The sequence below is a fragment of the Frieseomelitta varia genome, unplaced genomic scaffold, assembly GCF_011392965.1.
Source record: "Frieseomelitta varia isolate USP_RPSP 00005682 unplaced genomic scaffold, Fvar_1.2 scaffold_418, whole genome shotgun sequence".
Classification (NCBI taxonomy): Eukaryota; Metazoa; Arthropoda; class Insecta; order Hymenoptera; family Apidae; genus Frieseomelitta; species Frieseomelitta varia.
The window spans coordinates 39,722-61,667 of NW_025110166.1; the positions used below are offsets into that span (position 1 = coordinate 39,722).

Below are 21,946 nucleotides of genomic sequence, written 5' to 3' on the forward strand. Positions count from 1 at the left end.
AGACACTTCACTGAAAATCGAAATCAGTTGCATAGGATTTTTATTTCGTTATATATTAATCTTTGAATAATGTTCAAGCAATATGAAAAAATCAGCACGTATTGCAAATATTTAAAAAAAATTTCACACATGCATAATGATAGGAATATAAAAATCTGAGGTTGTATGACGACATTAATTAGATTTATAGAAGTACATCCTAAATTTTCTACCATCTGTTATTGAACACTCTCTATATGTATTTTATCTAAAGAATATTTTTTTCTAATTCTTTTCTTCAATTTGTATCGATTAATGAGTTAAAAAGTATATGATTCTATTTAAAAAAGTGGTAGTGTTCTTGAAATCTCCGAAATGCTACCAACTATAAAAAAATTATTATCATGTTAAAAACTTTCTATACTGAACAACTTTTAATTAATCATTAAAATCAATTTTTAATTTATAATTTTTTAACTTTTTATTCTTTTTATACTTCCCCCCAAAAAAAGGAGATATTCAAGTGCTAATTCTTATTGGACCACCCTTATAATGACTCAAAGCTCGTTAGAATAAAATTTTCAATAAATGTATAAACATCGTAGTCTATTGATGAAAGAAATAGACTACGTATTGATTGGAGAAAATGTTTTACATTGCAAACGATATTCGCATTGTATTTACAAATTGAGCTAAAAATTTAATTCACTAACGAATGAAATATAGCCCACACATTAGATAATAAAGGATAAATGTAGTTATAAGGGGGTGAAGTTTGTTCCAACGGCGTAGTACGTTGTCTCGCAATGCTCGTTACATCTGAAATAGTATGTAGGGTATAACGTGCCTATAGTTTGAAATTCGAAGCTAGCTACGGCATTGTCCCCGCGACACTTGCTCTATAATAGTGCAAACGGTAATATATCGTATTAAGTCATGATCAGCTTTCGGACATTGGCCATCGTTTATTTATGTGCGCATAGTCGTGATACATCGTACACACGATCGACTGATTTTTGTTCCCGCGACCTTTGCTGCTTGATCAAGCTTCTCCGAAGTTCGTATTTTCTCACCAAAATTTAAGAAATTCTACGAACTGTCGTGTTACTCAAGGTGAGTCAAAGAAATTGTTTCCTTTTTTTTCCTTTGTGCTTGCCATTGTACAACGTTTGCGTAGAAGTAAGTCGATCTTTACGAAATAATATAAGGGAAACTATAAATGATAAATTCTAAATTAGTGATCAGCTTTCGTAATGTTTAACTGCAAAAGAGCTTTGTAATTGAAAAATTTCGTTCTAGTTTCTATACGATGTGGTTTTATATTTTAATACTTACTAATTTAAGACTTGTTACACAAACAGTATTTTAAACACCTAAATATTTTTCTTGTCATAAGATTGTTTATATTTTTATTAATGATTTATATTATTGTAATGATATACTAAATATTTCGTACTGTTGTCATTGAGAATATAATTCGTATTAACTTCACAAAGTTGCTATACATATTACAGGAGTCAAATATTTATTATACATTTTTGGAAAGATAATTAATCATATTTTCCAGTATTTATATATTAAATAATCGAAGTTTATCATGATGCATCAATAAAAAAAAAAACCATGGAAACTTTATTATGTATATTATACACATATTTCACTATACTATATGGATGCATTAATTTTTTTAATCTTTTCAATTAATTTTATTTTTTAGAATATTTTTAATTTTCTCTGAACACAATTGTATCGTATTTATATTAAATCAACTGTCAACTTTATTATTGGAGAAATTTCTGACTAACAGGTTAAACTTCTGTACCAATTTTATATTCGTCTCTAACAGATTAAAATCACTAGTGCATACATCTCTTTTTAAATTTCATAAACTGCCTATAAAATATTAGGAAATATTATACTGTTCATTCAACGTTCGTTTACGGAAATGCTCGAGCAACTTTCTTCCTTCATCGTATCTCGTAAGTCGGCTAAGAAACTTTCTTACAAACTCCACTTCCGATAAATCATTAAACAATCGATAGATAACTTCTAATTAATTAAAAAATTCGTGTTAGTTTTTTTATTCTCGTTTCCAATAACATGTGTACTAACATTTTTAGACAATTCAGTAAAACATTTAAGCATAATTTTTTTAGCAGTACAAAAAATATTTCAGTTACGAACTGTAAACGAAACATTATAACTTAACTTTGTAGTAATTTTCTTGTTACAAGTACTTTAATAATATTTCCGAAAAAAGTTAAACTTTACTAAAAAAGTTACTAAACAATTATATTAATTCATAAGTAATTATACACAGTGAATGTCACTTGAAATCGTACATCTAAAAATTCTCGACGTGAAAAAGATACACAACCATCAATTTTAGTACAATAAAGTATAATGAGATACAATACATTTTTATTGAACACAAACGAGGTACAAACCCTAAATGAAGTCGTGCATCAAATTTTAGAAAGTCGTTGCAAGTGGAAGCTTCAATTTTTAAATTCAGCCACGGAAAAAATTTTTCGATGTTCTTACTATCCATACTACGATATTTGTAGCATTTTCAAAGAAGAAGTATCTTTATATTTCCATTCGCTACATGGTATAAAAAAAAAAAAAAATTGATTAGGAGAAAATTAACGTTGCATTGAGAAAATAAACATTTCATGCTTTGAAATGAGCCCTGATTAATTATTGTATGATTTTTTTCTCATGAAATTATAACACGATTCATGGTTTTTTTCGTCAAGTTTAAGCATCGACAATTCTCTGATGTACGATTTTAAGTGACACTCGCTGTACATTATATTATACTTAAAAATTATATTATTATACTACATATTTGTATTGAACTTTATATCTTTGTTGTAGACATTTATCTTCTAATTACGTTGATTACTATGGATGTTAATATAAAGCTCTGTAAAAGCAGCAATCAAACTTGGGGCATTCGATTATCCGGAGGAGCTGACTTTAGTTTTCCATTAACTGTCGTCAGGGTAACGTGCATCATATACATACTACTTATTGAAATCTCGGAAGAATCGTAACAAATCGATCAATAAATATCTCATAAATATCAAATGCATCGCCTTTCTGAATTGGAAGCGTGGATCGCGTCACGTTCTGGTGATTTCGTATATTTCGAAAAATTGTCGCGGCAAAGGCAAATATTCGCGTTTTCTGCTTTAGAGATTTTTATCGGCATTGCATTCGTATCGGATCGCGTGACCTCGTTTTCCTTCGGCCTAAATCCCACGGTCGGTCCAATGGAACATCGTTCTAAGAAAAGAGGAAATCATTAATCGAATCGTAGATGAAAGACTACTACATATTCGTGAATCTTACAAATTTTTAGCGGTAATCGTATCGTCCTTACCTTCTATTTCTCTTTCTCCTCGAGCTTTCGTTGACAGATCTCAAATAGCAGAATTCAATTTCGATATAAATCTTCATTCGACACTAGAACTACTGAACTGTATTAGAGAGACTAGAGTAGAAGAAACAGGAATTTATAGTAAAGAGCATGAGTTTTTATTTGTATATTTCACAAAAAATCACTGAAATTTTTAAAAATGCATTGTTCTAAATCCACAAATTTTTTTTACAAAAAATGATAAATTAGTTATTTTGAAAGTTTTAGTGTCGAATGTTTTTATTAAATTGTAAAATCTCAAAATTCACAATAATAACTGCTGCGATAGAGTAAATTGCTGTGTAAATTATATAAACACATAATAATACATGTTGGAATAACATTTCATTAAAAATATATAATATTCGGGTAATTATGATTTAATTGAATGAAACATTCTTTTAATTCTTTAATTCTTTTAATTAAAAAGGTACTTCTCGGAGGACTGGCCGATCAAGCTGGTATACAGGCTGGCGACATAGTTATCAAAATAAATGGGGAGACTATACAGCATTTGAGGCACTGCGAAGTTCGCGACCGTATCGTCAATGCCCAAAAGGAAGTCATATTGACAGTCGTGCGAAATCTGAAATTCGAACGAGCCGTTTAACGAAAATGTTCACAGATCTCACCACGAAATATCGAGCAATCACTCTTTTTGTAAACGATACGATTATATTGAATTTAATTAAAATAACATGTCATACATCAAAAGTATTGACTTTCAGGCCAAACATGTTAATTTTGATAATTAAGTCAATTGTATAAGTATAGGATATTGATAAGCAACACGATGTATATTGATATTCTATAATTAACGATCACCTTCATGCTTAAATCTTATAGTATAAAGTCGACTTTTCTCTATGAAATCTAGATATTAGATATGCAATCTAATTTATAATGTTTTGTTGCTATTACAGTATAATAATATGCATTGATGTATTCATATTATTGTATATAGTCAATAATGATTAATTTGCAATCGTAAAGAAATTTTGAACGAGAAATAAATTTTTAATCCATTCAAGGATAATTAATTGAATATTTAATTTAAATTGTATTAATTGACAATACCTTAAAATCTGAAAGTACAATAAAAATATTATTTGTTGGCTGTTTTTCATGATAGTTCTGGCATCGATAATCAAGGTCCATCGGAACAAGCTTGCAACATCATGTTGTCGTTACGTGTCACCGATTGACCCACATTGCAAAATACAATTTGTCAACTATTGATCCGGCCTCTATGATCGTACCTTCTCTGGCAATGAGTCATCAGTCTGTTAAGGTGACGTTTTAAAACACAATTAATCGTTCTATTCAAACGGTAGATCAAGATCTTCCGTTGTATCGCACTGAACAAGAAAAATGATTAATTGAATATTAATTTAAAAAAATTTTTTTTTTCAACGTCAAATTTATAATTAATAATTAATAATCTGGATACAGTATCTAATTACGTAACGTCAAAAGTAAAGTAAACTATATATTACAATGCTTAATTGCTGTCGATAATTAATATGTGCAAAATAAAATATTGCAAACTAGAAAAAGTGAAATATAAAGAAATATAAAAACTGAAAAATGATGAATACACGTGCATATTCTGAAATTGTTAGAAGAATCTAACAATAACAATAATTTTATTGTATTTCTTGTTTTATTTTTTACTTCAACACTGTTAGATTAGGTTACCATAATCGAATAATTTAATGGAATTGCATACTATAGATACAATCTATCTTGTATCCAGAGAAAGGCAACAGGTGATAGACTGTAGGATGGGATATACAAACTAGGAAAATAAACGTTACAATGATACTTGTATTTAGAAATATTTTTATATTACAAATATTATAATTTTCAATTCATATTAATGATAATCGTACCATTTAGACAATTTGAATGGAATAAATTATATTGAAACGGTAACAAACATTTATTAGACAACAAATCGAATGAATCGAATGAATCGAACTAATTTGTATATAATTTGAATCAATAAAATTTCTTTACTCAATATAGGCACCCACGAGAAACTCGATGATACGTTAATATATTAAAAATACTGTAATTCCTGTAATGCAATAAGAATATTTACTTCGATAGTTTGAAAGAAATGAAAGAACATTCTCAATTCAAGTTCGGAACAATGAAAACAAATCGCAAACGTGTAAATTATTGATTATGTTCAAATTTATTTATTAACAAACGAATTTAGGAGTAAATCTTTTTTTAAAATAGATAAATATATAGAAATAGGTAAATGTTAATTGAAAAATCGACATAAATTTTCAATGTAAATGAATTACATCGATATTACAGAAATTTTCAAAAGTAACCTTCCATAGACTAGGTTTAGACAGACAATTTATGATATAACAATGTAACTGCTGATGCATTCAATTTGTAGGATATGATTTGAAAAAAAAGCGGGAAAATGAAATGACTAAAGATAAATTATAGATATATCACATAATTTAGTCTTGTTTTAATATATTAGATGTTGTTCATTATAATATATGACTCTCATACTATATGTCAAATCATAACGTAAACAACATACACGCTAAACAACTCCATTTATCGTATCAATAATTTACACGAAAACTGTACAGTATATCGCTTTTATCGGCAGAACACTCACTCACGTTACGACAGACATATACGCAATAAACAATTTTTATCACACCTCTCTGCTCCTGTTATGGAGTCATTGAAATTGACAATTCATTAACGATTCTTTTTTTTTTTTAAGGATATTCGAATAATGAAAGGAACATATATAAAATACGGACTATTATTATAAGTAACGATCACACGCGAATGAATCCTAAATTATTTTCATCTTCGCAAAACTATGTTTCTTTGTTTAGAGCAGATATGTAACATTATACAATAGTTGTGAAGACAAGACAAATTTGTCAAAATAGAATCACTTTCAATGGTACAAGTCAACATTTGTAAACGAAAAATTTACTAAATATTACTACTTATAATGCATTCATGCAAGTCGTCAATATACTGATGTATCATCGATATACACCCAAGTCGCAATATTTGGCAACATTAATAAAATCATAATGATATGATAATTATAATGATATGTTCGTCCTATAATTTAAAATAACCGTTAACATGTCTTTGCGAAGTAACGGATATTCATCTATTCGAAATTATAGAAACAAATACATATTACATAGACACGCCATTTCTTGTAAATATTTCCTAAATCTTAATTGCTCTATTTTAAAACGATAGCTTCATGCGAAGAGGAAAACGATTACTCGAACCTAAATGATATTACAAAACATTCAAGATAAGCAAGATAAGTGACGAGAAAATTTATTCCCGCCATGTCTAAACACTAATTATAATAATTAGCACGTAGAACAGCATTTGAAATCATTGCCATATCAAGTAATAAAGATCACGATTGACCTTGATGTATAAACCTACACTTTGGTTTATGAATACATTATATAATTATACACAAGACTCGAGTCTTGGTCAGACAAGTCCATAAATCGGAAACAAGGTTCCTCTAAAAGCAGAACTGGGACGATTCCAAGACAGAACTAGGAGTTCTTTATTCACATCTACGTAATTATTGAAAAATTATCTGTCTCGTTGAAGACCTGGGTAATTTTTTCAAAGAACGAGATTCATATACATTCCTTTCTATGTTTCCTTTTTCATCCATTTTATTATTCATTTCATTATTCATTTTATTATGTTTGTATTTACAGTTTCTTACTTACTGCAAATTTAATAAACTATATTTATATAAAATTTGTATAAATATTAATGTTTTTTGATAGTAAAACAGCAAATAAACATATTTATATTATATTGTATGTAAATACAAATTGTAAAATGAAAATTTTTGAATCAAGTAATACATGGTATGCGTGTATTCCATTTTATTTTCTCATTCCAATTTCCAAACTTTTGTTTAATTATTATACACGTTCTATTAATGAAAAAAAGCTTTAATGAAGAGTATTAACAGTATTATTTTATCTATTTCAATAGCACCGCTATTTTACCCTTCGCATGAAAATTTGGTGAATTGCGCAATTTTGTTTACTTTTTGCGACAAAATACACAAAATTAATTTATTTTGTTAAATATTTGTATAAAATACTCATTTTGTCGTAATTTATCGATATTATATTTATATGTAAAAACAAATACATATTTATATGTAAAATATGTTACAAGCCACAGGTCTTCAATTTGCAACAGGAATCGCATATTGAAAGAAAGTCAACTTTCTGCGATTCCATTGAATTTTTTATACATCATCATTCTACTTCGTCCTCTCTGGATATCAAAGATCTGCCATAGTAAGTATACGTACAATACGATCAGGTACAAGAGTAGCATCTCGGGATTGATCTGTTTTAGAGAGGACGAAGCATCTCAACAATCGTTTTAAACTAATCACCTTCAGCTTCCTTGATTTTTTTTATTTCATTGATGAATGTATAAAATGTATACGATAATCTCGCTAAAAATAATTTTTATTCTTTTAAGTAAAATTAAATTTCAATTTAGGATTACATGCAAATAAAACTGGAAAACACTCAAGGCATACAATTAATGATTTCTCAAAATAGAAGAGTTTTCACAGTTTTTACGACGTTTAAAAGTCTAACTTTCAATGTGACCTTCATATATGTATGAAGGTCACTCTCCTGAGTAATCTTCAAGAGGTTTCAGTCATCTGTTAAAAAGTTATAAGTCACTCGTTAAAACTTGGTTAAATTTTATTCATAAAATTAATTTCACCAATTTTAATAAAATAGTCAATAAAATATGTTGTTAAGAGCATAATTTCAATTTTTGTTGGCCAGGAATTTATCTTTTTATTTAAAAAATATTTTGTTACTTTTTTGCTTATTGATTTTGGTTTGGATTGGCGTAATATGTATATGTATGAAGTTAGATAAGAAATATTTTGAAGGTTACTCAGAAAGATGATCTTGATAACACAAGATGATCTCATCGTGAAACTCAAGATCATTGTAAGTAATTGTTTATATACCCTATATTTATCGTTTTTATATATGATTCTGAAGAATTTTTCTCTATAGCTGCAACATTATGAAGCATCAATACAAAGAATGTTCCGACATACATTAACAGTATTTGTAATACCTAGCATTGAGAAGGTGTAAAACTCCTCAAATTTATGAGTGATTATCACCTGCTACTATTTTTAACATCGTGTTCTGTTTATTCTTCGTTCTAAAAACAGGTAGAAATCCGTATACATTTGTCTCCATTTTATGTCATGTCCACCAAAACAATGACTATTGGTCCATCTGTTCTCTGGTTTCTTCGGTATCGGACACTGACACCGTCCTATCATGATTCGTGCAGTTGTCTGTTTTACATCTAGACTCCGCGATCTTCAACCACTGTTGTTTATTCTTTCTAACCCCTTCGACCAATGGTTCCAATTTATCCGATAATAAAGCGAATGCCTATTTACAAAAATTTATTTTATATTTAAGAATCTTGACAACATAAGAAATATTTGTAATGTGATGAAAAGAAAGAGTTCAAATTTTAATTTATCGCAACTAAGAGTATACAATTAATTCAGGCAAGGTAAAGTTATTAAAAAGTATAAATCCTTATACTTAATAAACTAATATGTAAGACCATTAAAAGACCAGTAAAACAATAAATAAATAATAGATGGATAGAAAGTGAATTTTAATTCTGATGAATTATAACATTTTGCAAATTACAATTAAATAATATCCTTCATTTACTTTAGTAATATTAAATTCGTGGACTTCTTTTCCATATTTAATGTATTGAAATAATTTAATGCTGAAGCAACAAAACTTTATATAATATTGCAAATTAATATAATACTAAAACATATAAGTTTAAGATTTATGAAGAATATAATTTTTTGAAATTTATACACGTTACATTATTTCCGATATATATTATCATATTCTTTGTACTATCACATTAACTTAAATGATCATGATTTAACAATAAATTAATAATAAACGTGATTCTTTAATAGTATTTTGCTATTGTCGATAGTGTAGAAAGTTAGTTACCTCGTATATAGGAAGGCATATCGAATCGATGAAGCCAACTTGCATCATTGGCAGTTGGTCTTCCTTCTCGCGGTTCATAATGTCCTGCAATATCATATGAGTAACGATGCTATTTTTTAATTGCAAGTTTTAATACAATATTTTCATAAAAAATAAATTATAATTATTAATGCTATTAATAACTAGAAAGATATTATTCATAAAATAGTATATTATGTCATGTTAAATTACAGAAAAACAAATAACTATTTTAAATTTTTCTGTAATAAAAAATTTTCTTAAAAATTCATTAGTGCCTTCTTAAATGCATGTGTATTAAAAACATCTCTAGTTGATACCAATGACAATAAAAGCAAGAATCATTTGTCTGAAACCAAGAATCAGGTTTACAAAATGGTATTGTTATAATTATTCAAAAGACAAAGAATTATTTGAACTTTCATTAGAAAATTAGGACATTTTTTGTATCATTGAAATTATCTTTTTAGTACTTTTATACTACATCATATGCACAATAGATAAATTCACTTTTCTATTACTATCACTTCAAAAGATAAAAGTTATTTTAACAGCAAAAATTATTTACTAAATGTTTCTTACATCATATCATATATAATGGAGTTATTTTTTTTAATTACTACTTTTTACGGCTAGGTTAATTTTTCTATTACTTAGAACTATATTGTAATTAAATACTAAAGTTTAATTTAACAATACATACAATAGGAGTGATATTAAGAGTCCGCCTTTCGATATCTCCTTGTTCGAAAAATTCACTGCTAACCAATTCTGCCACTCTCTTCTCAACTTCCCAGGGTTTAGTTATAGCAGCTAAATCACATACAGTCATCAACATTCCTCTTAAAAGTTCCCGGTGATCACTATAAGCCCAATTGTAACCACTATTTTGAGCTAAGCTAAGAAAAGCTCCTCTTCTTCGGAAGTAAACTGCTAGATCGGTAGAGAGGATTGCTTCTTCGAGAACTTTTACCACACGAGAATATTCTTCGGGAGATAAATTTGATAAAATTTGATTTCCCTGGCTACTCAATATCATAAGACACTGATCAAAATGATGATGTTCCATCGTTGATGTTGAGTAAAGTTGTGCCAATGGCGAGGACGCTCTGTAAGTCATAGAATTATCGAAATTATTTTTTTCGTATTTTCTAAATTTTTACTAAAGCAGTGATTGTTTTCTGTTTATAATGTTTATACTCACTTGATTTGAAAAGAATTATTCGTACCCCGATGATCCAAATCGTGACACAAACAGGCAATAATTAATGCAAGACACTCAATTTCTCCAAAAATTTTCCACCATTGTGTGGCCTGAAAACAATAATACAAATATATTTTCAATACAATTTCATATAATTTAAAATATAATATTGCTCTATTTACTTACAGTTAAAATGGCAAACATCATTTGCGCAACATTGAACGCGTGACGCCAATTATGATATGTGACATTTCGATAATTCTTTTTTACACTAAGAAGCCAACGACAAAGGACATCGTAGTCAATATGAAAACGTTCCACGAAATCAAGATCCAAAAACATTCGAAGACACGCTGTCAGAGTTTGGTCGTCTTCCATATGAATGTCATCGAATTTGAAATCGTGCAATTGAAAATACGCTGCAGAAGGCACTCTTAAACCCTAAAATTATGTATCAAGCAAATTTATTTTGAATTACATGAAGTACGTAAATATTATCGAAAAGTGATTTTTGAATTCCCCGCAAAAAATAAGAGAAAGTTCAAATTTTGTTCGATTTTTAATATTTCCAGCTTAAAAGTAGCTGGACTCACCCTTAATCTTTGTGCATCCTCCAATGATGCGGAAGCGTGGTAACTAAGCACTTCTAATGTGACGCTTTGTTTGGCCATTGCTATCACAGCTTTTTCATACCTAAAAGTAATCATTAAACAGAATCAATTATAGGAAATTCATTTGTTTTTGTCAATTAATACAAAAGTAAATTTGTATTACGTAATACGACAAACCGTGGTCACTGATATCGGTATTTCTATTTCTATAAATATTTTAGAATGATTAAAATAAAATGAATATCATCGACAAAGATACTTTAATGAATATTGTAAAATGGAAAATTCATGGTAATCATTACATTTTGATACAGGGTGACTCATAAATAATATTCAGATGGTAAATCTATATATTAATATATATATATATATATATATATATATATATATATATATATATAAATGTTATTAGACTTATGAATGATTAAAGAAATTCTAGTAATTATTTCGTATAACAACACACACTATTACGTGCTTTAATAAATCCTGACCTCGTGTAATGTTTATTGAACAATATCGATCAATATGAAGCATTTAGAGATTATTGTCTATTCAACGCAGGTGAATAGTGAAATGAATTTGAATATCAGGTATTTTCAAACAAAAAATTAAAAATTTAAAAATTTTCTTTAATTATTTTCTTCGATTATCCATAATTTAGAAATTATATAATATATATACAGTACTCATATTAGAGTACAGATTATATTAAATATTGATATATCCATTAATATTTATATATCTATGAATCATCTTGTATAAATATGTTATTTGTATAAATGTGTGACAAAAAATTAATTATTTCGTCCCATAGGCAGAACGAGACATTTAAATTTCGCAGTGCAAGTCAACGTATTAATTATCAAATAATTCGATTAGTTTATTTCTTGAATATTTACATGTGTGTGTTGTGAATTCCCATGCCGCAGAAAATAGCAAATGCCTCGACGAAGTTCTCGTCGTTCTTTGTAAAGACAAGATCGTCGAATTTGTTGATGAGCTGAATAACGCCGATAATCTGACCGGATGAGTTCTTGATAGGCATGCAGAGGATAGTGCGATGCCTAAATCCAGTGCCATCATCTACCGAAGGATCGAACCTTGGATCGTCATAGGCGTTCGGTATATTCACGGTCTGAAGAAATTTAATAGAACAATTTTAATTATAAATTGCAAAAATGGAAAAAACTGTTACGATAATACATTGCTCTATTAACCAGTTCATTTACCTCGCCAGTCGTAGCGACATAGCCAGTGATGCCGACATTTATAGGGAATCTGCTCTCGAATGGACTGCGTGAACAAAACCGAATACATATAAGGTTTCCGAGGAAATTGAATTATTGCTGGTAATTGAGTGAAGAGAAATGAGAACGTAATTACAAACTTCATTCACCTAGTGCGAGAATCTGAATCCTCGCCGGTGAGGTCGTTCGCCTCGAAATCAAACACTCGTGAGAAACTCCCCTTTGATGCCTTGTGCACGAGAAGGACCTGTACAGAATATTTAATTTTACGTTAAATATTTTCTTTCATATACATATTATCATACATTTTGTATATATTATACAGCTGAATATAGGTTTAAAACAATTGATTTACCTGTACTCGCTGACACTGTATTAAGGATTGTGTATGCGTTAAAATCCTCAAGACCATATGTTCTATCGTGCTTTGTTCTTCAAAAATCATCCTAGCCAAGTCCAAAAGTACCTGAAATAACAAATAAAAGGCGTATTTAAAATCAGTAATTTGAATTAAAGGAGAAAAAAAGAGTCAGAAGATCAAAAACGTGAGAGTATGAATTATTTGTTTACTATTCGATGTATTATTTCATCATTCGTTATGCGTTATATCCGAGCAATTTTACGAGTTACGGAATATTCTGTTCAATTTTGTTCATTTACTGACCTGATTTCTTTTCACTTCTAATTGACTTTTTTCATACAGCTGCGCATTCCTTAATCCAATTCCACAGAATTGCAAATATCCAGCGAAAACTTTTTCATCTTGCGTAGTAAATTGACTTTCGCCACCGAGTTTATTGATAACCTGTGCAACTCCAATAACATCTCCATTGCAATCCTTTATTGGCATACACAAAAGAGCTCTGGTTCTATATCCCGTTAATGCGTCAATTTCACGGTTGAATCTTGTGTCCTAAGAATATATTTATCAACTTTATATAATATAACTACTAATAAATTATAATAATCAAATAATAAATAATTGTGGTATATAATAAAATTTCATATAACGATTTTATTTAAAGAATAATTTTGGTTTCTAAATCCACCATTTTTGCAAATAGTAGATATATAAGTTATTTATAATAGTTTATATATATATATATATACATCTGTAAAATTTTAAATATTTAAAAAACAAGGATTTAACACACTTTATAGGCACTAATTATTAGTTATTAATTAAAGTTATATAGAAATATCATGTCATCATGTTTTTTATGTTGCTAGAAAACATAATAAGTCAAAGTAAAAAGACACGAACTCTAGTGTACAATCATTATTGATACATTGTACCAAGAAACATGTTCTTATTACAATTATAATTATAAAATTTTATTCGTTTTATTTTATATGTGATAATTATAATGTACATTGATTTTTCTAGGCTCGTATTTCTGATTTATTGTTTTTTAAATAAATGAAAGAAACATTGTCATTATTTTAGAAATGGTTCATTTTGACTAGAAAGAAATTAATTAATCCTACTTCTATCTTCAAATTTCTTACTCTCATTTTAGGAAATAAAAAGAATTTATAATATTTCACGAAGAGAAAGAATTAAGAAATTACTAATAAGAATTTTTTCATGCATTAAGATAGAAAGATACAAACAGGTCAAAAATGGCCAAAAGAATTAAAATCCATAAAATCCAAAAATGGCCAACAGGATTAAGATCCATAAAATATAAGAAATTTCTTTTTCTGTTTTAAATATTTGAATTTTAACAGACATATGTGTGTAGATCTGTATGTATAACTGACTATATAAACATGTACCACTGCTTAAATTATTCGAATGATACCATTTTTATTTTTTTTTATTTCTATTATAAAAACAATGTTTCTTACAATTGTTAATACATACAATTCTTTATCGTAACAATGAGCATTATTTTCATTATATTATTATTTTTATTATAATGTATAAATTGTATGTACCTAAAATTTACATTATTTGAGCAATGTTCAACTACTGATGTCGTTTGTATAGTACTAAACATAGCACAAATGTATACATGCAACATATATATAAATATATGCTGTAGAAAGCCCATCATGGTTTCGAAAATTGAAGTCTTTCTCTTACAACAATCCTTTAAAATTTATTGCATGATTTTTTTCACAAAATTATGAGAGTTTAAAGTCGATAAGCATTTAAATATTAAAAATGATAATTTTTTATTGAGTGCTTTTATTTCTACATCCATTATACTTTACTATATATAATAAAATTTAAATGTTTCGTTTAACAATAAAATGAGATTTGGAATTACTAGAAAAAATAGAGATAATTTTATGTTAAAGATGAAAATAACAAATCTGATAACTTCGTTAATTGTCTATCTATACAATCTGAACGTTATCTGAAATATTTATTACTCACTTTCATACAGAATCAAAATGTTACTACTTTGTATCAATGTAATATTTTAATTCTACTTATGAACTCACATGAAACATTTAAATTAATTTCCTACAACAAAATCTTTAATATAAAAAATCTTTCGTATAAAAGAAATGAATTACAATTAATTATATAGATTTAAAATCTAGAAACTAATTATTTCTAATGGCAAGTATAAAAACATTTAATATTTACATTAATATGTGAGTGTGTAATTATTAATAATTACATAATTACATTTTCTCGATTGGGATACAACATATAATTAAAATTAAATATTTTAATATGTTCCAAAATTAAGAAATTTAATAGAAATATTATTAACTTGAAGTTTGGGAACTGTAACGAAATAAGTTTTGAAGAACTTAATTCACAATTTTCATTGAAATAAGAAGTAAAATTAAAAAATTTCAGAAATACTGTAAAATGAAATAAAATTTGTAATTAAGAATAAATGAAATATAATTTTTGATGCAATATTATTATTTTATCCTATTTCATATCGTTTAACATTTAAAAAAAGATTCATTTATAATATTTAAAGATATTGCACTACTTGATTTGATTCTTATTCCTTTTTTCTCTGTATCATAAGTACTTCTGGAAGCAGCGCCTTTTCAAATTACAATTGATGAAAGTAATAAGTTATATTTTATAAGAACAAAAATTAATTTTTAAATTTTCAAGACTTTGTAATGAACACTTCCTAAAGTTTCTAATTAGTCCACAATTTTTATTGGTTTAATATTTTGTTAATATTATAATTTACCTTATTTAAATATCTTAAACTACATACATTAATTCTACATTCTATGCCTCTTGGTTCTTTTTTAAATTTAAATTATTATGTTTATTATATTAATCTCTATTACATTAAGTAATCAAAATAAAATTGAAAATCAATATACAAAGTTCAGAATTAAAAACTTCTATTTCCTACGTGCGTAGAATTAAATCTTGTGCGACGTTCTAAAATATATTTGTATATAAAACTGATAGAGTTAATTGTTCATCATTTTAGTAACACTAAATATATTTCCTGCAATTATTAATTTATTTTATACGACAAATGCAAATAATAAAAAAATTGAATAAATAAATATAAAATAAATATAAATAGACACTAAATAAATATTACGTGATTAGATTAAATTGTGATACAATTTCAATTTTTCGTAGAATCTATCTGTATTCACGGTTACAATTTAATTTTAAAAACATATAAATTTGGATCTGGCAAAATATCACGAAGTTGTAAATATATAATAAATCTGTATTACGTTACAGTATTAAGAAGACGTCAGAAGTAATGCATAATTTAGTCGGCTACTAATGTAGACTCTAACTTACGTAAATTTATTGGCATTTATTCAGTTTTCCTTCAGATTAAATCTAAAATACAAGGAAGATTAATCCATTCTCAAATAGTAATTACAACCATATTTTATATTTTATATTTTTACTTAATTCTCATAAATTGTTTGATAATGATAATTTTTTCTAAAATATTACTTTTTAACCAAATATTGTACCAGTTTTCTCTTCATTTGTTTATTTATTATTTGAAAAGGATATTATAATATATAAATCAAAATAGATTATGTTACATAGACAAAATTATTTTATTTTTAATTTATATTTATTATTTCATAATTTTATTAATTATATTATCATTAACCATTATAGAAGATTAATTATATTAATTATATCATCCTTAATCATTATAGATTTGAAAAAATATTTGAATCAAAATTTAAAGAAAAACTACGATTAAGTTTTTAAATGAAGAGATGTTTTTCATTGTTGCAAATTTTTATTTCTATATGCAATAGTGATATTTCCAAAATATTAGCTATGTAAGTACATACATACTTGTATAGTAACTGAAGTTATTCATACTTTGAGATACTAACTAAAGTTGACATGTCATCGGTAATACCATTATTCGTATATGTATGTAAGTAAGTGGAAGTTACTCGGTCAGAATTTATACTATGACAATGCTAGCAATATTACATTATATATTATACAATATTAAATATAAACATTAACTTTAGAATTTAATATTTTAAAAATAATTTTTGCAAAGGTCTTACAACGAGAGTCTTGAAACGTTATTAGATATAATTATTTTATTAATTCAAGAAGTATTCTAAAATAATATGTAATATTCACACGACAATAGACTCATAATAAAAACTCAAAACAAGACGTGCTTATAAAAAATAATAGGTATAATTATTAATCACAAAAAATAATAGATATAATTATTCTCTATCTGCCAAATTAATAAATGAATAAAATTGTCACAGTTCATGAAGAAGTATCTTTAAAATATTTTCGTATATGATAACTTTTGAGTTCTGCCATAATACAAATGCATAATACAACTAGTATTTCGAAAGTAATTTAGATATCTCGAAAATAGAAAATATAAGTTCCCACGTAAAATTTCATTACAACTTTCACAACAGTTTTCAGAATTATCATAAAGCTAAATAGATATCAATATAATTTACCTTCTAACTTTTTTTTATTTGTACAAGATGTACTCGTATATATCTATTTCAATACATTTATTGATACATTTTTATACAATTATCATTTTATTTAAAATTAACTTAGATATTTTCGAGATGAAATCTTATACAAAAATGAAAACTGCACGAAATCAAATTATACTAACAAGATATAAATATCTTATTACGAATTATACATTAATGAAAGTAATAAATAGTAAAATAAGAATAAATAAAGTAATAAATGTATTAATGGCAGTTCACAGTTAATTTCAAGACAAAATCTCAATTTATAATTTAAAAAAAAAATAAATTGAAACATAACATTCCATTCTATTTAAAAATTGTGAATAAGAAAAATTTCGAGAAAGCTATTGTTACATTAAAAAATTTTTTTGTAATTTATTTCATACAAATCATAAAAGTCATAATTCTATTTGTGATTTCATTCGTATTTATTTCAAATTTATTTGTACTATACATTTGTACTCACATTTAAAATCTGAAAATTGTTGCTTACCGAGAAAAAATCTGATTTTTGTGTTTCTAAAAATTATAAGTTAATATTTTGGTTCTACAAAATCTTTTGTTATAATTGCTGATAAAATTTTTGCTGAAATAATTGTGCACACAGTAGCTATAAAGTGTTTGTATATTATCCTTATTTTTCAATTAAGCATTTTTAAATTAATTTCATTTTTATGGGATTAAATTTTCATTGGAAGTATCATTAAATAATACGAAATTGAATATACTTGAATTATTTACAAATTAGTACACAAAGATTATTATAAATATAACAGTATGCAAATTTTTTTTAACCATTATATATTCATACAATTCTATGTTATTTCAAATTAAAATTTCTGTAAAATATAATTTTTTAATTTCTTCACTATTATTCTAATATTTGTAATGTATTTTTGTTTTCTTTTCTTTTTAACTAATTACGTAAATGCATTTAAATTGTTCCTGGCATTGTAGTGTAACGATTCACATTATTTTTTAACGATATAAAAATAATTATTTCCTTTTGATATTAATGTTCAACATCATTTGCGCGAGTAAAATTTAACATTGTATAATTCATATTAATAATATTTATCCCGTCCTAGGAAAAATATTATATCCAATAATAGAATACACATATTGAAATTCAATTATCTGCAGAATGAATATTCTACTAAACATACAAGAGATCGAATCGAATATTATCATATTCAGCTTTTACATGTTTTCTAAAAAATCAAAATCTCTATATAGAAGATAAATTTTAAATATTCTCTAGAAAAATAGAATACGTATATGTATAAAAAGCTGGATAAAATATACGAATGGAATATCAGAAAAGCAGATGGTAAATAAATAATAAATAAAATATAGATAATAGATAATAAATAAATAAGACATAACATACATAAAAAGTGTAAGACATAAGACATAACAGGCGAAAATGAATAAATAAATAAATATCAAATAAAATAAATGGACAAAATAAATGGAAAAGTGGCTATTGTATATTAAATATTATATGTTAAAATAAAGTGATTAAATGCACGATTGCTGTGCATACAGGATACTTGTAATACACGATTCAATACCAAGATACGATTTTGCATTGGTTTCTGTTAAATAAATAGCAAATGCTTGCCTTGTAAGCGTCTGGTATGTTAACTGGTTCTCCACTTTCGGCGACGTATCCGACAATTCCCGTGCCCCAGGGAATTTTGATTTCATCTTTTTTCTCCATTTCGAGCAGCGTCGATCTCGAACATACGTCGAACAACTTTGAGACTAGACATCTGCTCCTCGCGTATCCTGTCCCACGTTGCTCGAAATTCCCATTTCCCGTTTTCCCTGAATTTGCATTGTCAGTCGAATTGTTCGACGAAGAATCGTGATTTTGCGATGAGGGCATGCAACCACCGCCTCTCTCGCCTTGGACAAGGAACAAAGAACCACGATCGGCGTGCAGCAATGTGCTCACATTCTGCAAGATCTTGTGACACAATGATCTCACATCCAGCTCGTTACAGATATCCTTTACCTACGAATAAATTCGTTATTATAGAAAACTTAATGTCGTTAATAGCAGTGAGGCACAGATAAAAATTCGAAATAATTAAATAATTATATCTTCTGATATAATTTTTCCGTGCTGTTTCACACAATTTTTTAATAAATAAATACAAGGTCTGCCCTAGAAATAATCGAATATTTTAACACTAGAACCACGAACGATTAATCAAACATAAAATTTGTCAAGAAAATAAAAAGAAATATAAAAACTCCATAATACAATAAATTACACAAGTTTTGATTTATATATTTTACGAAAAATCTCGAAACATATGTTGTTTTATATGTATAAATTTTTTAACAAAAATTATAAATTGATCATTTTGACCACAATTGATCAAATTGACCATTTTGATAGTTCTACTAAAGAACTGGCGAAACAGTAATTTTAAAATATTTATTTGAAATACATTCTTTCTGCAACAATATAAAGATTTGCACAATCAACTAATGCATCAAACGGCCTTTCTACATTATAGTAGAACCTTGTATCTTATTTCAATTCTCATTACCAATAAGTGTCTTTTTTTATAGTAATTTTATATGTATTATTATTATATGTTTAAAACATTTTATATAATTATAAAAAAAGTAACTAGAAGATACAAGATTTTAATAAGAAAACAATGCTAATAGAACATATAAGGTTCATATTTCATACCGTATTATAATAATTAATAATATGAAATGTAATAAGTCAGTATTTCATTTATAATATAATATAATGTAATAAAATAATATAATATGACAAACTAATATTTCGTTTATATAACATGAAATAGAATTTTTTAAAAATCGAAACAACTGAAATATTCAAAATATTTTAAACTTTGATAGTTCAAAGTATAAAAAAAATTGGATAGAACATTTTAAAACTATATTAAAAAAATTAGGTAGTTGAAAAAATGTTGCATTCTTAAGTATCGAAATAAACTGATAATTTTCTTAATTTTTGCTTAAGCATGTATTTATATATATAAATTATGCAATACGCAATTTAATATTAGAAGAATTCTATTGCTCAAAAATATTAACCTTATTGTTCAAAAATATTAAAATATTTTTATCTTCTTATTAGTTCGGATATTAAAGGCTTTAATATATTTTGTGAAAAACAATTGAAAATGTTCGTTTCAAGTTATTTGATATGTTGTCAAAATGCTTTTCTTTCGTGACTAATTTAAATCTGGGAAATAAGAAATTACACCAAGGAACTAAATCTGGAAAATACAACGATTTCATTTCAATTCTCTTTTCTTTTTTCTTTCTTTTCCTTTCTTTTGCAAAAAAAGCAGTAACAACGTGATATGCAGCTTTTATAAAATATATATAAAACTCAACTCTTCAATATTCAAAATTTTATAAAATTCGGACAGAAAACAAATCCAGGATGTATTTCTCGATGATGAAATTTCAATACAGAATTTAGTCTAGATTAATTGTTCTTTTCTTTTCTATTTTAAGAAGATCAATTATCTATCTATCAAGAGATAGACCTTTAAAAGTCGCATTATTCTAATAGTTTTATATCACACTAAAGACACTAATTAAATTTTATTACTAGGAAAACTTTTTAATGTTGCTCATTAAATAAAATGCAAGCTTTAGAAAAAGCTGTCAATAAGTTGAAGACAGAGAAGAATATTCTTGAAATAAGGTGTAATTATGTCCACATATTATTTTGCACTCTATATTCGAAATATCTAAGCATCTGTTTATTTGTAACAAGATATAATTCTGATATTACAAATTAAAATTATAGATAAAAAAATATACAATGATTTTATTCTTTATTATTATAATTATATATACTAGAATATTCTAATAAATTCTATAGTAAATAATTTAAATTTGTAATTTTTTAACTCTGTAAAAAACTAACAATTTTTTATTCATTAATTTGTTATAAGTTAGTACATTTCAATAGCATTAGATACTTAGTAAGTTTCCACCGTTTTCTGTTAAAACTTAAGACTTTATTAACACACAAAAATAAACAACACCTCATGCAAAGTATTTGCCATCATTAACTACAACATTTTGCCATTTTTCAGGCAATAAGTGAATCCCATGATAAAAAAAATTGTTCTTCTTTTGAAGCGATCCATTCATCAAGCTGAATTTTTGATATCCTCGTAAGAAGTAAAGTGCTGCTTCGAAAGGACTATGCTGCATCGATCGAAATAGATGGTAGTTCGAAGGAGCAAGGTCTGGTGAATACGGCAGGTGGAGTAACACATCTCATCCAAACCGTTCCAACGCTTCCTTGACCGGTTTTGCTACGTGCGGTCAAAAATTGTCATGCCTTTTGGCATATTATGGATGTTTTTCCTTCAATGCACTCAAATTGATTATTTGCTTTTTGT

General features: G+C 26.6%; 2 protein-coding genes across 9 annotated transcripts in view; one reads left to right on the forward strand and one right to left on the reverse strand.

The window, feature by feature from the left end:
• Positions 1-905: 905 nt before the first annotated feature.
• Positions 906-4,341, forward strand: LOC122531838 (PDZ and LIM domain protein 4-like). Its single transcript, XM_043660080.1, has 3 exons — positions 906-1,092; positions 2,860-2,987; positions 3,834-4,341. Exons 2-3 carry the CDS (start codon positions 2,889-2,891, stop codon positions 4,011-4,013), a joined length of 279 nt encoding a protein of 92 aa, XP_043516015.1. The 5' UTR covers positions 906-1,092; positions 2,860-2,888; the 3' UTR covers positions 4,014-4,341.
• Positions 4,342-5,212: 871 nt separating this feature from the next.
• The window catches only part of LOC122531850 (dual 3',5'-cyclic-AMP and -GMP phosphodiesterase 11-like), a 211,079-nt gene continuing 194,345 nt past the window's right edge, over positions 5,213-21,946 (reverse strand). For 7 of the 8 annotated variants that reach the window (XM_043660112.1, XM_043660113.1, XM_043660114.1 and 4 more), the window contains 12 exons: positions 19,153-19,548; positions 13,240-13,488; positions 12,931-13,041; positions 12,725-12,822; positions 12,558-12,621; positions 12,228-12,463; positions 11,311-11,410; positions 10,904-11,158; positions 10,718-10,827; positions 10,217-10,622; positions 9,496-9,579; positions 5,213-8,898 (listed from right to left, as the gene is read on the reverse strand). In XM_043660112.1, coding sequence (XP_043516047.1) covers positions 8,725-8,898; positions 9,496-9,579; positions 10,217-10,622; positions 10,718-10,827; positions 10,904-11,158; positions 11,311-11,410; positions 12,228-12,463; positions 12,558-12,621; positions 12,725-12,822; positions 12,931-13,041; positions 13,240-13,488; positions 19,153-19,548 — 2,283 coding nt within the window. In that variant the 3' untranslated portion in view covers positions 5,213-8,724. The remainder of the gene's footprint in view (positions 8,899-9,495; positions 9,580-10,216; positions 10,623-10,717; positions 10,828-10,903; positions 11,159-11,310; positions 11,411-12,227; positions 12,464-12,557; positions 12,622-12,724; positions 12,823-12,930; positions 13,042-13,239; positions 13,489-19,152; positions 19,549-21,946) is intronic. The other variant, XM_043660111.1, reaches the window with a different exon arrangement.

Bases quoted from the DNA above. Each gene is read 5' to 3' on its own strand.
- LOC122531838 (XM_043660080.1), top strand. From the start codon at position 2,889: ATGGATGTTAATATAAAGCTCTGTAAAAGCAGCAATCAAACTTGGGGC. The intron at 2,988-3,833 runs GTAACGTGCATC...TTAATTAAAAAG, and splicing joins TTCCATTAACTGTCGTCAGG to GTACTTCTCGGAGGACTGGC.